Source organism: Mirounga angustirostris, unplaced genomic scaffold, assembly GCF_029215605.1.
Source record: "Mirounga angustirostris isolate CCGP_5_RB_7025 unplaced genomic scaffold, mMirAng1.0.hap1 SCAF_11, whole genome shotgun sequence".
NCBI classification, from domain to species: domain Eukaryota; kingdom Metazoa; phylum Chordata; class Mammalia; order Carnivora; family Phocidae; genus Mirounga; species Mirounga angustirostris.
The window spans coordinates 40397105-40414115 of record NW_026991719.1 but is presented as its reverse complement, the minus strand read 5'-3'; the positions used below and the strand labels follow the sequence as shown (position 1 = coordinate 40414115).

The 17011-nt window shown below is 45.0% G+C and overlaps 1 protein-coding gene across 2 annotated transcripts in view; it reads left to right on the top strand.

Moving 5' to 3' along the window:
• SLC9A7 (solute carrier family 9 member A7) overlaps positions 1-17011 on the top strand; it is a 134849-nt gene that overhangs the window by 90774 nt on the left and 27064 nt on the right. For both annotated transcript variants that reach the window (XR_010406094.1, XM_045876668.3), the window contains exons 12-14: positions 1251-1404; positions 10857-10916; positions 15204-15267. Coding sequence is in view for 1 of the 2 variants with exons in the window: in XM_045876668.3 (XP_045732624.1) it covers positions 1251-1404; positions 10857-10916; positions 15204-15267 (278 nt within the window). In the remaining variant the exon portion in view is untranslated. The remainder of the gene's footprint in view (positions 1-1250; positions 1405-10856; positions 10917-15203; positions 15268-17011) is intronic.

Below are 17011 nucleotides of genomic sequence, written 5' to 3'. Positions count from 1 at the left end.
TGCTTAATCTTTTTTTTTAAACAAACAACATTTTACTGAATATAACATAAGTAAAATCTAATACAAGATGAAAATATGAGAACTCACATAAAAGAAGAACAAATATTTGTGAATATATATTAAAAATATTCACAATTGTTTCAATTCCTTTGTGAGTGTTGCACAATGTAGATCAAAACATATGGTCTTAAAAAAAATACGCTCTTAAAGGTGAGTGAGAATATACTTAACTACATTAATTTCTATTTCGCAGGTTTTTTTTTTCTTTTTTTTTTTTTTTAGTACAGTTGACACACAATGTTACCTTAGTTTCAGATGCACAACATAGCGATTCGACTTCTCTATAGGTTGTGCTGTACTCACTGTAAGTATTTGGTGCTTAATCTTAATACCCATTAATGTGGGTGAAGGGTCAGCGAACTGTACAGTCCCTGGGCCCTGTTGTCATATACTTCATGGCTAACAATGGCTTTTACAGATGGGCATCTACAGTCTGTGTGATGTGAGGGGACACTAACTTTGAAATCCAATTAAGTGAAATCTCCTCCTCCGGAAAGAATCCCATTGTTTTCATTAATTAATCCCACCTATATTACAACACATTGTACTCGGTTATTAATTACTCCACTCTTGGTTTTTGTCGATAAGATTTTGTGGAAATTTGTTTTTTCTCTTATCTGTCAGTACCTGCACAGTATCCTTGATTTTTCCCCCTTGCCCCATGAAGCCTAAGATATTTAATATCTGACCCTTTACAGAAAAAGTTGCCAACCCCTGATACAGATCAGGTTATACTGTTACTTCTCTGTGTGGCTTTGCTGAGGAATTGCTGAACTGTTCTGTGGCTCATGGCACAGAAACCACAAATATGCACTTGCCATATTCATCCTTAGCCTGTTACTTCAGTTTATAATGACTGTATAGTGCTTGGATCACAGACCTAGAGAGCTTATGTTGTTATTTACATTTCTTTTTACTTCGTGTTACTAGCTGGAGAACTATTGCTGTTGTCCTAGAACGTGCCATACAAGGTAGTGCAGTGTTTTTCTCATTGCGTTTGGGGTATTTTGCAAATGAAAACTTCCAACAGGAGAAAACCGTATTCCCGTAAGTTTCTCCTTTCTGAATAAGACAGCGTGACTCCCGCAGCACACGCGGATCCAGTTTATTAGCCCCGAGTGGCAGCAGTGGATCCGAGGACACATTATCATTTGGCCTTAGAACCAAATCTTCTTCTTCGGTCCCCACAGGCCTCAGGGGGGCCATGGCATTTGCGCTGGCCATCCGAGACACCGCATCCTATGCTCGCCAGATGATGTTCACAACCACGCTCCTCATCGTCTTCTTCACTGTCTGGATCATTGGTGGAGGCACGACCCCCATGCTGTCATGGCTTAACATAAGGTAGGTTTGAAACCATGGCCAGTTTTGTGACTAACACGGGGCGGGCGGGGGGGTGGGGCGCGGAGACAGCTTAGTGAGTGGAAGGTTCTTACGGGGTTGGGTTTGGTTTGGGGGTGGGACTGAAAATAAAAAGCAATAAGTAACACTTCAGGATATTGACTTTTCCACAAGAAAAAAAAGGTGGGCATGAAAATTTCTGTCACTGCGAAAGCACAAGGCCTTAGAAACACCTGGACCTTGCTAGAACAGTGACACTAGGGCAGGAATTCCAAAGTCTTAAGGCTGCAGGCAAGAGAACGGATGGTAACTGCCGGCAGCGCCTGGCATTTCATGTTCCTTTGCAATCACAACTCCAGCCTTCGAAACAGGCTCATCCGCCAGGAGTGAAAAGAGACGATTAGAGTTTTGTTTCTGGGAGGAAACTGTTTGCTCTGTCTCTTCTTGCTCGAGCGTACAAAAGAGGTGACATTTCCTGCGTCACCCTCATTTGTTGTCCCCTGCCTGTGGTTTTGCAGCTGGGTCAGCACGGAGAGCGCTGACCTAAATTTGATTTTTTTTTTTTTTTTTTGAGAGCGTTTGAATACCAGGGGGTGCTGGCGAGCCCCAGCACCTTAGGATAAGGAGGACACTAGAACAGAGCACAGGAGTCCCGGAGCCTAACTCTGGCTCTGGTTCAAGGCAAGCCCTTCCTGTCTTTGGGCCTCAGTTTCCCCTAATATTAAGTGAAAGCATGCCGTCAGATCTTCTGCAGGCCCCTTCAGCTCCCAGTGTGTGTGCTCTGCCTCATTGGAGGCGCCCCCACCACCTCCCTCAGTGTGGGGTCCGCGGAGGATGAACGTGATCAGAATGTGACAGGGCTCCGGGCGTGCGTGGGTGTGAAGAATTCTCCGAGAAGCCACAAGGTGGCACCGTGTTTTTTGTTTTTTGTTTTTTGGTGGTGGTTGTTGTTTTTTTTCCTTTCTCTGCTGGCTTTCAGTTCACATTCCCTTCTCTGGAGTATAGAATGCCCCAGACTGACAGCTGCAGAGCATACCTAGCTTGGAGGAGAGAGAACCTACAATCTCGTAGTCATCCTTAGAGTCGGTTTGGGGGGGGGTACTGAAATTTGGGAGAAAACTGGAATTGGAAAGAACAGTCTTCACCCCACCCCATCCCCCCCTTCCGAACCCCATCAGGGACTTTTGTCTTGATGACAGCAGGGATTCCTGGGCTTGTCCTCTGCCAGCCGCACCATTTCCGGGCTAGCAAGTCTCAGCCTCACATCCTTGTGGGTCTGCAGAAGCTGCTATGTGGGGCTGATCAGTGGCAGTCACATGATAGCTAACACTTGTGTGATGCAGGCCTTGTACAAGATGCCACACCTATATTAAGACAATCTTCACAACATTCCTATGGAGGAGCTACTACTATTATCTTCATTGTAGAGTTGACAGAACCGAGGCACAGAGCAATAACTTGCCCAGGTCACAGAGCTTTAGGTGGATGAGCAGGGGTTTGGGGCCTGGCAGTCTTGCCACCCAGTCCACAGTCTGAACTACTGAGCTCTACCACCTTTGAGAAGGTTGACGGTGTTAGCGACTGCCTCTGTGTCATGAAATTTGGGATGATCAGAACTTCGAGTTCCTGGTATGAATCTCAAGATTTGTGTTAAGGAAACGAATTCATCATGGGAATATGAACCTAGAGAAGAAAATGGACAGATTTTTGGCTCTAAACCTGACACATACAATGGTACCATCTTTGTTCTGTGTTAGAATAAGAGTAAAAAAAAAGGCTTACCCTGAACACTGCTGAGGATCTTTAAGAATCTCGAGATCAGGGGTGCCTGGGTGGCTCCATCCGTTAAGCATCTGCCTTTGGCTCAGGTCAGGATCCCAGGGTTAGCGGGGAGCCTGCTTCGCCCTCTCCCTCTGCCCCTCCCCCGACCCCCCTGCTCATGCTTGCTCTCTCACTCACTCTCAAATAACTAAATAAAATCTTAAAAACAAAAGAACCTCAAGATTGACTTCTGAGATTACTTTCTGCTCCTATTTGGTCTCTCAGGAGGCACCCTAGATCCTCAGAGCCTGATTAAATCATGTTTGTTTTTCATGCTAGTTTATGAGCCCTCCCACACACTACACACATATATAGGACCAAATAATTTCCCACCGAGAGGGGAGAGTTGACTTGTGACTTTTTGCACTTCTGGTAACCCTTTTCTTTTTTTTTTTTTTTTTTTTTTTTAAAGATTTTATTTATTTGACAGTGAGAGACACAGCGAGAGAGGGAACACAAGCAGGGGGAGTGGGAGAGGGAGAAGCAGGCTTCCCGCGGAGCAGGGAGCCGGATGCGGGGCTCGATCCCAGGACCCTGGGATCATGACCTGAGCCGAAGGCAGACGCTTAACGACTGAGCCACCCAGGCGCCCCTCTGGTAACCCTTTTCAAAAGTGGGCCATGAAAACTGTCCTATCCAGAACTGAGAGTGTGGGTAGCTTTCCCTGAGGCACACGGCTGTATATACAAATATAACAACTGTACTGTTGTGGAAATATTGATGTAACGTGTAGATAACACCTAGACCATAGCAGCTACTGCAGTGAGGGCTCGGGAAATGGCGATGTGTGGGACTGGGTATAGGAGAAATCTAGTTTCTCCACATCCTTGCCAGCATTTGGTGTTGCCACTATTTTTCATTGTAGTTGTTCTAATAGGTGTGTGGGGATACCTCGCTGTGGCCTTACTTTGCATTTCTCTAATGACTAATGATGTCAAGCATCTCTTCGTGTGCATATTTGCCATTCATATATCTTCTCTGGTGGAACACCTGTTCAGACTTTTTGTCTATTTTCTTTTTTTTTTTTTAAGACTTTATTTATTTATTTGACAGAGAGAGACACAGCGAGAGAGGGAACACAAGCAGGGGGAGTGGGAGAGGGAGAAGCAGGCTTCCCACCAAACAGGGAGCCCGATGCGGGGCTCGATCCCAGGACCCTGGGATCATGACCTGAGCCGAAGGCAGACACTTAACGACTGAGCCACCCAGGCGCCCCAAGACTTTTGGTCTATTTTCTAATCGGATTGTTTTGGTTTTTTAAATTGAGTTTTGAGAGTTCTTTATTTATTATAGATACTAATCTTTTGTCAGAGATGTGGTTTGCAAATATTTTCTCCCAGGCTGCAGCTTGTCGTTTTTTTTTTTTTTTAAGATTTTATTTATTTATTTGACAGAGAGAGAGAGAGAAAGCACAAGCAGGGGGAGCGGCAGGCAGAGGGAGAGGGAGAAGCAGGCTTCCCGCTGAGCAGGGAACCCAGTGTGGGGCTCAATCCCAGGACCCTGGGACCATGACCTGAGCTGAAGGCAGTCGCTTAACCAACTGAGCTACCCAGGCGCTCTGTAGCTTGTCTTTTAATCCTTTTAGTAGAGTCTGTCATAGAGCAGAAGTTTCAGTTTCGAAGGAGTGCCATTTATCTTTTTATTCTTTTATGCATCCTGCCTTTGGTGTTATAGCTAAGGACTCTCCATCAAGCCCTAGGTCCTGAAGATTTTCTTCTGTGTTATCTTCTAAACGTTTTTTAGTTTTCTGCTTGACATTTAAGTCTGTGGTCCATTTTGGGTTAATTTTTATATAAGATGCAAGGCTTAGGTTGAGGTTTTATCTTATTCTATTTGCCTAAGACCATCCAGTTGTTCTGGCAATGTGTTAAAAAGACTAGTCTTGGGGTGCCTGGGTGGCTCAGTCGGTTAAGCGTCTGCCTTCGGCTCAGGTCATGATCCTGGCGTCCTGGGATCGAGCCCTGCATCAGGCTCCCTGCTCAGCGGGCAGCCTGCTTCTTCCTCTCCCTCTGCCGCTCCCCCTGCTTGTGCTCCATCTCTCTCTCAAATAAATAAATAAAGTCTTAAAGAAAAAAAAAAAGTCTTACTCCATTGAATTACTTTTGCTCCTTTGCCAAAAATCAGTTGGCTGTATACACATGGGTCTGTTTCTGTTCTGCTCCACTGATGAATGCGTTCAGCCCTCCACCAGTACCACACTGTCCTGATAACTATAGTTATGTAATAAGCTTTAGCATCAGGTAGAACCAGCCCTCCCACATTATTCTTTTTTCAAAATTTGTCATAGCTGTTCTGGTTCCTTTCCATATATATTTTAGAATAAGCTTGTCTAGCTCTAAAAAAAAAAAAAAAAAAATCTCGCTGAAATTTTCACAGGAATTGTGTTAAATCTATGTATCAGTTTGGGGAGAATTGCCATCTTTATCATGTTGAGTCAGTTCATGAGCGTGGCATGTTTCTTCATTTATTTAGATTGTCTTTGAGTTCCTTCATCACTGTTGTATGGTTTTCAGCACACAGTGCCTGTACATGGTTTGTTAGATTTACATCAAAGTATTTCTTCTTTTTTGAGCAATTATAAATATTATTCTATCTTTAATTTCAGTCTCCATGTGTTCATTGCTAGGATACAGAAATACAATTGGTTTTCGTATTTTTTTAGAGAGGGAGAAGGGGGAGGGGCAGAGGGAGGGCAAGAGAGAGAGAGAATATTAAACAGGCTCCATGCCCAGTATGGAGCCTGATGCAGGGCTTGACCCCATGACCCTGAGATCATGACCTGAGCTGAACCCAAGAGTTGGATGCTTACCCAACTGACCCATCCAGGCGCCCTGGTTTTTGTATGTTGATCTTGTATCCTGTGACCATGCTCAACTCATTTATTAGTTCTAGGAGGGTTTTGTTTTGTAACTTCTTTGGGATTTTCTACATAGACCATCACATCATTTGCAAACAGAGGCAGTTTTATTTCTTCCTTTCCAGCCTTTTATTTCCTTTTCTTGACTTACTGCTCTGGCTAAGGCTTTCAGTGTGATGTTGAGTAACAGTAACATGAGCAGACATCCTTGCCTTGTTTCCAGTCTTAAGGGGAAAGCATTCAGTCTTTCACCAATGAGTGTAATATTACCTGTAGGGTTTTTGTAGATGTTTGTCGTCATCAAGTTGAGGGAATTTCTATCTATTGCTAGGTTTTTGAGACTTTTTGTTTTTATCATAAACAGGTATTGAATTTTATCAAATCCTTTTTCTGTATCTATTGATATGATCACATTTTTCTTGTTTAGCCTGTTAATATGGTGGGTTACATTGATTAATTTTCTTTTCTTTTCTTTTTTTTTTTTTTAGAGAGAGAGTGTGCATACATGAGCGGGGGTGGGAGGGGCGGAGAGAGAGAGAATCTCAAGCAGGCTCCACACTCAGCGTGGATCCCGATGCAAGACTCGATCTCAAGACCCTGAGATCATGACCTGAGCTGAAATCAGGAGTCGGACACTTTAACCGACTGAGCCACCCAGGCACCCCCCCTTTTTTAAATTAATTTTCAAATATTGAACCAGCCTTACTTCCCTAAAACAAACCCCACTTTGTTATGGTGTATAAATTTTTTAGACTGCTGAATTCTATTAGCTTTATTTTGTTAAAGATTTTTGTGGTCTGTGTTCATGAGGGATATTGGTTTACAGTTTTCTTTCTTTCTTTTTTCTTTTTTCTTTTTTTTTTTTTTTTACACTGCCTTTGTCTATTTTTGGTATCAGAGTAATCTGGCCTCACAAAATGAGCTGGGATGTGTTCCCTACTCTTCTCTTTTCTGGAAGACATTGTATAGAATTGGTGTTAACTCATCTTAAAAGTTTAATGGCATTCTCCAGTAAAACCGTATGGTCCTGGAGACTTCTTTTTCAAGAGTTTTTAAATTGTAAAGGCAATTTCTTTAATAGTTATAGGGCTGTTAAGATTATCTGTTTCATGGGGCACCTGGGTGGCTCAGTCGATTAAGCATCCAGCTCATGATTTCAGCTCAGGTCATGGTCTCAGGGTCATGGGATCGAGCCCCTCATTGGGCTCCACAGTCAGCGGGGAGTCTGCTTGAGATTTTCTCTCTCTCTCTCCAACCCCCCCCCAAACTCGCATGCTCTCTTTCTCTCTCTCTCAAATAAATAAATAAACCTTTTAAAAAAAAGATTATCTGTTTCATATTGGGTGAATTGTGGTAGTTTGTGAAATTGGTCCATTTCATCTAAGTTGTCACATCTATGTTGTTTGTAGCATTACTTTATTATTCTTTTGATGTCTGTGAGATCTATAGTGACGCTCCTTGTTTCATTCCTGATATTGGTAATTTGTACCTTCTCTCTTTTTTTCTTTCAGTCTTGCCAGAGGTTTGTCAATTTTATTGATCTTTTCAAAGAACTAGCTTTTTATTTCACTGATTTTCTGTATTGTTTTTCTGTTTTATATTTCATTGGTTTCTGCTCCTATCTTTATTCTTTCCTTCTTTCTGTCCAGCTCCACCCAGACAGCGTAATGAAGCAAATAGGTAACCAATACATATGGTATTAGTGCGTTGCATTTTCCAGATATGTATAAATAGTGATTATGTAAGTGTAGAAACTGACATTTATAGAGATTACATGAAAGAAATTCCCTTGGAAATAAAGTAATGAGATTCATTGGTTTTTCTGGCCTGTGGTTTCTGGTGTTACTTCATGACCATGAATCATTTATGTGAACCAGTTTCTTATTCTAAATTTCTTCAGAAACCCCCTGAAGTTCAGTGTGGTGTTTTGACCTCTACACCCTAAGTAAAATCAATACCTACCTGATCCTTACTTCTCCAGGCTCCTGACAGAGGCCCTTATGAGATGTTAAGTAGCTGCTCAGAAGTCAGAAACCCAGGGTAGGATTCCAAGTTCCACCATAAATAATGAGGAGTTAGTTGTGATTTTTAACCATGGCTATGTTCTAGTCTGTGTATAAAATAAAAATGAATGTGACCTAAATCCAAAGCCAGGTCCCTGCTTTCCAGAAATCCAACGTATCTGTTTTAAATTGGTATGTTGTCACTGATATTTTAAAACATGGCAAGACGCTCCAATTGTTTTCTGTTAATGCACACACTACATATTTTTCTTAGTCCCTTGAGCAGGTGTTGTTATTCACAAAGGACGTAATTTTGGCAATTTAAAAAAATGACCACAGGATTATTTCAGCAGAGGAGCCTTGTCTGGGTCCAGAGCACATTTGGGCAGCATGGTGGCCGTTCTCTTTGACGCCCCCAGCTTCAGGTGACACACACATGAGGTGGTGGTGATGGTGGGGGCGGAATGGCACGTGCCCAGGCAGTCAGATGAACAGGTACCCTTCACACCCCACAGCGCAGTCATGCAAACACTCCAGGACAAGGAAGGACACTCTGCTCAGTATAATCCTGTTAGACTGAGAATTTACGACAAAGCTCTTTGCCAGATAACTTGAAGAAAAAAGGCAGGGAGCAGCCCTGAGCTCTTTATGTAATAGCATTTGTAACTGGATATTTTTTTTTTTTTAAAGATTTTCTTATTTATTTGACAGAGAGAGACACAGCGAGAGAGGGAACACAAGCAGGGGGAGTGGGAGAGGGAGAAGCAGGCTTCCCGCGGAGCAGGGAGCCCGATGCGGGGCTCGATCCCAGGACCCCGGGATCATGACCTGAGCCGAGGGCAGACGCTTAATGACTGAGCCACCCAGGCGCCCCTGTAACTGGATATTTTAAAAGAGTTTAAGGACACCAGCGTGTAATCAAAAGGTGGATCCTGGGGCGCCTGGGTTGCTCAGTTGGTTGGGTGTCCAACTCTTGGTTTCTACTTGGGTTGTGATTTCAAGATCGAGGGATCAAGCCCCTTGTTGGGCTCTGTGCTCAGCATGAAGTCTGCTTGGGTTTCTCTCTCCCTCTCCTTCTACCCCTCCCCCCTCCTCCCCCTCTCAAATAAATAAATAAATCTTTAAAAAAAAGGCGGATACTGTGAGGTGAAGAACTGGGGCTCTGGGGTCTAAGAACCTCAGCCTCAGTCTTGGTTCTACCGTTTTCTACCTTTGTGACCTTGGGCAACTTATTTAGCCTCTTCAACTCAGTTTCCTCACCAGTTTAGATGGGGACGATAGTGTAAGGATAAAATAAATGTGATGATAAATAAATGTGATAAAGAATTCTCTTTAAACGTACCACCTGAAAAAGAAATGTCCCATCTGGCACATGGTAAGCATTTAGGATCTTTTAGCTGTTAATTATTGTATCTAATATATATCATATATAATACAATATTATTATATTATCATTACTAATCATAGCATCAGTAGTGCTACTATTGCTATTATTATTATCAGTGAATCTTACATTAATGGAGTCCAGCTTGCTTTTCTGGAATGTGTTACAATTTTTCAATAGTATGGTAAAATATAGAGTCCCATTCTGAGCATGTGACTTGTTGAAGTACCGCCTTAAGAAGCATATCTCGTTCTCGCTTGCATATTCCAGGGGATATCAGTAGCATGAGAAGTTGGGCATTGTCTAGCACAGTGTTCTTCCACCTTGTTTTCACTGTTGTCCCCCCACAAGGAGCCCTTCAAAAATGCCCCCCCCCGTTACCTCTTCCAGTGAAATTTTAATACCACAGATCTGCTATATGCTTGTTTATGTAGTATCACGGTTTAGAGGGCTACAAACCATTGTAATACCTAAAACTTTTTGCCTCACAAGAACCAATCTTCACACCCATGGGGGCAATACCACCCCCAACTGAGAATACATGATCTAAGTGCATTGGTTCTCCGTTGAGGGCAGTTTGCCCCCCAGAGGCCATTTGGCAATGTCTGGAGATATTTGGGGTTGCCTCAACTGCGTAGGGGGTTGCCAGTGGTATCTTGTAGGTAGAGGCCAGGACCCGAAGTGTCAGCAGGGCCAACATTGTGAAACCCCGCTCTTAGTTTGATGGCAAAGTTCAAATGCACCCTGAATACAACCCAGAAATTGTTAAGGCAGGTGAAAATGGTCCGTGTCAACTCTAAGGCGCAAGAGAAAGAGAATAGCAGAAGTTGGGTTCCTGACCTTCAGGAACCCTTAGACAACATGGTTTACTTGTGTCTGAAAAAGAAAAAAAAAAAAGGCCATCTTTGTCTTCTTAAATATTGTTGCTGTTTTCAACAGTATGGTGCTTTTTGCTCTTTCTGTCAAATATGTGTCAAAGTATGTGTAAACACTTCAGATACGTGTTTAGTAACAACTCTGTTTTCTATTTTTCGTATGGATGTACCTTGCTTTATGAAACAGGTGAATTCCTGAAAAAATTGTATAAATTCATTTTCCGTGAGCTGCATGCATTCCTGATTTCCTTACATGATATTTTGAGAGGCTTACCTTCATTCCCGATTGATCCTCACTTGGCCTCGCTCCTAACATGGTTGCTTTAAATTTAAATTTAGCAGCCTCTCTGCCTCTCTGGGTTTTAGAGAATGGGGACAGTTTAAGAGAGGGTACGGATCTCTCTCCAGAGGGAGCCCCCCTCTCCCTTGATGGGCGTGGTCCAGGTCCTGTGCCCAGAGCTCCCGGCTCCCCTGTGCGCCCCGTCACACTCACGTTCCCTTCTTCTGCTGCCCAGAGTTGGCGTCGAGGAGCTGTCCGAAGAGGACCGGAACGAACACTGCTGGCGGTACATCAGGTGACACAAGGAAATCCTCAGAAACAAATTAACTGGGCCTGGCTTTTCTCCTCCTTCTAACCTGACATGTTTCTCTTTATGACGTTTTGTCTCTTCCTTCCTTCCTGTGTGCGCCAACCCCCTGCCCCATTCAGCCAAAGGGGCAGGAGGTCAGGTCAAGTCTAACCGCTTTTCCACCCTGTCTCTGGGTTGATTGCTGTGTCGGTGTTCCTCAGAGTCTGTTCTCTGTCCCTCTTAGACAACTGAGCTTAGAGTCCAGAGCAGTCCGTTTTCAGAGCCGCAGATACTTTTCCCACAAAGTCTTGTTTATGATCTAGTAAACAAGGCTTTTCACTCATAAAGAGACTTAGGATTTGGTATGTCTGCCATGACTGGGGTAGGGCTCATACCATCTTAATTAAGCACCAGTGCTCTTTGAGTAGTTTTTAAAGTATGTAATTGTGTCCTCGTACCTTATGGTGAATCAAAAGATACAAAAACACTTTTGTTTTTTTTTAAAAAAAAAACAAAACCAGAAGATAAAGACTCTTGTAATGCAGTTGGGTTTTCAGTGTCCACCCAAGTTTATGATTTGATTAGGCTTAAGGGGGGCAGTGGGGGGCAGGAGAACAAAGACTTTAATGTTTCTTTTGTCCTTTCTGCGTCTTTATCAGCATGCATTCTTCCTGGCCTGATTCTCAGTGCTGGTAGATAAATCAGTGCAGAACAGGCTTGAGCTCTGTTCTTGCCACCGTCAAAGTACGTCACTGTCTGAGCGCAGTGGAGAGAACAGCGATGCTGCTCACCAGCCATGGGCGCTGTGGTATCACCAGGCTCCAGATGTACCCTAACGATGTGTGTCTAAGTAATGGAAGCTCTTAGGGTCCCTGGGTTCACACTTTTTTTTAAATTTTATTTTATTATGTTATGTTAATCATACACTTTTTTTTTTAGATTTTATTTGAGAGAGAGAATGAGAGAGAGAGAGAGAGAGCACATGAGAGGGGGGAGGGTCAGAGGGAGAAGCAGACTCCCCGCCGAGCAGGGAGCCCGATGCGGGACTCGATCCCGGGACTCCAGGATCATGACCTGAGCCGAAGGCAGTCGCTTAACCAACTGAGCCACCCAGGTGCCCCTCATACACTTTTTTTCTACTGTTTAAAACACACGCACGCACACATTCACTTTTTGGAGGTCTGACTTTAGGTAGCAGGTAGGTGGCAGAGGAAACCCTTTCTTTTGAAATATCCCACCTTCAGGAAGGAAGGTCCTTTGGGCACAGTACAAGTTATTACACTTGGGACATGAGAGAATTCAGACCGTGATCTGGTGTTCAGGGTTTTACATGTAGGTGTGTGTTGCATAGTCTTCCAATTATTTAGGGCCTCAGCCATTCACATTTTTGAAAAATTATCAATTGAAATAGAACACTTCTAAAATTCCTGAGATTTCATGGCATTTTAGATGGCAGCTAATCAGAATGTACTTACACTCATACCAGAAGGGAAATTATCCATGTTCTTTCTATATTTTTTCATTCCAGAATGAGCACATTAGTTTGATTGCTTTATTTTCTCACTTGGCGTGAAACTGAATGAAATGTAAAGTACAGCAGTAGTCATATTAGCCACATTTTTCAACTGCTCAGTGGCTGGCCACTTGTGGCTCGTGGCTAGCACGTTGGACAGCGCAGATCTAGAAAGTTCTACTGGACAGCGTGGGTCTAGAATCATTCCCAAGTTCTCCCAGACAAAATGTTGAACATTACGAGTTTGAGATGAGGTTAGGGTGGCCCTACTTTTGTGAGTGTATCAAGTTATTTCACCGTTTTGTGCTTTGTTGTTTTGAATTCTGGCCTGGCCACACGGACCCAGGATAAATGGATGAGTTCCTCCGACATTGCCAGAACTTGAATGAAAATAGTCACAACCTAGTCTTCCTAAGCAGTTCTGGTTGAACAAAATTTAATTCTTGTTAACCAAAGTTTTTTTTTTTTTCCTTTTAATAGCAATTAGTTAAAAGACTAGAGGGGGCTAAATTTCATTTGGCAGCTTTTATCATGTTTGGTTTTATTTTCATTATTGTAATACAGGGCATCCTTAACCTTTTCCCCTACCCCTAGTCTTCCTATTTCATCTAGGACAGTAAAGTCAACTTGTTTTATCTTTGCTGGAATGGAAGCCACTTACGAAGGCTAATTACACCTATTTCAAAATTCACAGTATAGAAAGGAGAGATTATTAGTGGCAGACCCGGACTGCCATATTCTTGGCCATACTGTGCCTCATGCCCTTCAGATCACATAATGTCATTGCTCCTGCCCCACAATCTGGCCAGGCCTTGTGGCTAGGTCGAGGGCTGCTGTATCACCTGGCATTCTGGTAGGCTGTCCGAGAAACACTGGGGTAACCGGCACTCTGTGTCTGCACTGGGAAGCTCACCTGAGTAAGCGAGTCTGCTGCTATAGAACCCACAGAACAAGGCCCAAGATTGGATTCCTAGCTGTTGATCTTACAAATGCTGACCGAGCTACCCTATAGAGGACTTTTCTCTGGGGAATGTGTGTTAAGAGTCTCTAAAACGAGTGAGGGCTCAAAATGCCCAAGAGCTGGGAATTCCATATGTGACCTCTCCTCTTAACACTTTGATACATTAGACACTTCAGATGCACTGAGGCTCTGGTGGGACTTTTTGGGGGCAGCCCCGAAAGGCCCCTGAATTGGATGGATTTCGTGTCAAGAAAATCTCTGTGAGATTTGTTGTTCAAAGATCCCTGAATAATGTCCAGTTATGAGGACAAGCCTCCAACCCTCAGAATCTCCAGCCTGGAAGCAGTCCCTAGACACATAGCAAAGTCCATCGAACTCACTACGAAGATCTTAACCAAACCCCAGGCCCTCAGGGAGGAAATCTGGTGTCAGGTACGCTAGATTTTAACTAGAACAGTACCTGACATCATAGGCAGTCAATAAATATTTGCTGAATACATGAATTCGTCTTGTGGTTTTAAACTTTGCCCTCAGCAACATACGGGCTATCTGTTTCCTTTCCCTCCATAGTTCCCCCTTTCCAGGTACGCACACCTTGGGTTAGTGCTTGACAAACCTGCAATAAGACAGGGTAGAGGTTGGCTTTGGGAGGGTAGGCACATCTGTGTTGTCTTCTGTTTTCCTTTTCTATTAGTCTCTTTTTTCAAGAAATAACCTGCGCATCATAGGTAGGAAAGAGGGAGGGAGAGGAAGAAAAGTAAGGTGCACACACATGGGGTTTTGTAGTCCGCTGTCTACTCATTGGAGTCAGCACCCCGGTACCGGACGGCCAAAGACTCTTGGTTGAGGCCATTCAGCACCTCCCTTCCCAGCTCGGGTCAGACCTGCCAGAAATCGTGTTCTGTTTATAGGTCTTTGCAACACTGGAGGGAGTGTGGGAAGACAGAGAATTTTCCTGGCCTCTTTGTTTTCTCCCCCACCCCCCTGTGATCAAGGTCACAGTTCTCCTCCTCAGAGCGAGGAAGGTACAGGGATGAAGAATTAACAGGTGCACAAAACAACAGTTGGTGTGTTACTAAGCCAAGACAACTACCCTAGTCAAAGCATGGGACTTGTTGTAAGTGGATTTTGCCACTTTGCCTTTTCTTTCTGTCTTCAGTTGTTGATCTTAAAAGTGTCACTTCTCAGGTCATCTCCGCTGTGGGAGGATGTGGGGGCACCAGGACAAAACGTTAATGATATGCATGCTCAAGTATTTAGGGGACAAGTACTGATGTTTGCAACTTTATTTGAATGCATCTAAAAAATAAGATGGGTGGTAGAGAAGTGGATAGATACGCGATAAACTCCAGCAAAATGTTAATGGTAGACTGTCGGTGGCGGATATACAGGTGTTCACTATAAATTCTTCCGCCACCGCCCTGGATATATGAAAACTGTTGGAACAGAAGTTTAGGGAATTAAGAGCAGGTCAGGGCAGACGTGAGGAAGCAGCAGAAAGGAAAAGGCGTGGGGCATCGAGACCCATGGTTGGATAACTGGGACCGTCTGGTGCAGGAAGGCAGAAGGACAGTCGCCAGCCAGCGACCTCAAATAGGATGTAAGCACCACTTGCCTCTCCTGCCCCCTGGGATCTGACATGGAACATGACCTCTTTCTCACAACTTTTGCATGACAGCCTTCCTCTTCTTCTAGCTAACTACCCCTTCCGCTTCTGGAAGATGGTTGGCCCCTTGGCTACTTTCAGCCAGCATGGCTGCCATGGTCCGAGCTAATACTCTCCATTTTTCTCCTTGTCTTTCTCCCTGGTGACTTACAGAGTTGGTGTTGACCCAGATCAGGACCCACCACCCAACAACGACAGCTTTCAAGTCTTACAAGGGGTAAGTCACAAGAGATGCTTCTTCCGGGAGAAGACACTGTGATAAAGGGCTAAAATTTATTGAGCACTTACTATAGGCCAGGCATCTTTACATGGATTCCCTCACCATGAGCTTGACAACAACCTTATGAGGTAGGTCCTGCTATCCCTATTTTACAGATTAGAAGCTGAAGTTGGAGAGTCTCAGTGAGTCATCTACGGTCAGAGGATTAGAAAGTGATGAAGCTGGGGTTTGACCCCAGAGTCAGCATTCTTTTTTTTTTTTTTTTTTAATATTTTATTTATTTATTTCAGAGAGAGGGAGAGTGAAAGCATGAGGAGGGGGAGGGTCAGAGGGAGAAGCAGGCTTCCCGCAGAGCAGGGAGCCCGACGCAGGGCTCGATCCCAGGACTCTGGGATCAGGACCTGAGCCGAAGGCAGGGGCTTAACTGACTGAGCCACCCAGGCGCCCCAGAGTCAGCATTCTTAAAACAACATATTAAGGGGGTAGGCCGGCCAGGAAGAGTGTTGGAGCTAAGTCCCTGACTGCCTGCCTTCCAAGAATGGATAGACTGGATACGTTGGTGACTGACTCACTGTCACTGGGTCAGAGTCTATCAGTGGTGCCCAGGCAGGGGAAGGAGAGGGATGGGGTCTGACTCTCCAGCCCGGGGAATCTGAGGAAGAAAGGAAGGATGTGGGTGATTACAGGCCCTCCCGCTCCTCTAGGGCCCGGGATCCTCTACAGCCGAGTTCCTCTCAAGCCCAGGAATGGCAGAGCAGGGGCCCTCACCCCCCACCCCCAGGGGCGGAAGGTCACCGCCAGGCGAACCGCTAAGGCTTAGGCAGGGTGGGGGCAGCAGTGACAGCCTGGGACAGCGTGCTGGGGAGGGAAGCTGTAGAGGCTGTGATCAGAGGAGCCCTGAGCAGGGAAGAGGCCCCGCTGCTGCGGAGAATCCCGATGGAGTCTGGGGGGCACAGAGGAACGTTCTGGCCTGCGGTTTTGCCATCTGCTCCCGTTACTGTTGCTGCATAACCACCTGCACCAAACAGAGGAAAGGGAGCAACAGTGTCTTTCACTCACGGATTCTCTAGGTCAGCAGTTTGGAAAGGGCATGATAGGGCCAGCTTGCCTTTGCTCCAAACAGAAAGCTGGGGGCTGGGGTCGTCCAGAGACTCATTGGCTCGTACATCTGGCACCTGGGGGCATTGGGCTTCTTCCCCGATGACTCAGGGTTCCCAGAGCCAGCACCGAAGCAAGCAAGGTGGAAGCCACGTCGCCCTTTCTGCCCTGGCCTTGAAGTTTTCAGGGCATCACCTCTGTGACTTGCCGGTGGTCACACTGAGTTGCTCGAGCCAGGCCAGATTCAACAGGAGGGGAGAGAGAGACCACAACCTCTTTGTGGGAAGAGCATCAGCCAAGTGGCAGACGTGAGTTCGAGCTGCCATGTGACCCTTGTTACGTCCCCAGGTTTACTCCTTCCCGAGGCTGGCATTTCCTGGGCAGGCAGGGTGGGGGAGGGAGGGCTCATGCTAAGAGCAGAAATTTGTTACCCAAATGTTACTAATGGGCCCCCGGAGTCAAGAACTCTTTTGTGCAGGATGGCCTCCGAAGTGCTGAGCTCAGTGCCTGGCACCTGGGGGCACTCGACAGGCATCTGATGGGCAGACGGGGGGGTGGGGGGTGGGGACGGGAGAAGCGACACATTGGTGGAAAGCCTTACTGACCACACGCATGCACGTGGTCCATGACACTGTGTCGGGCG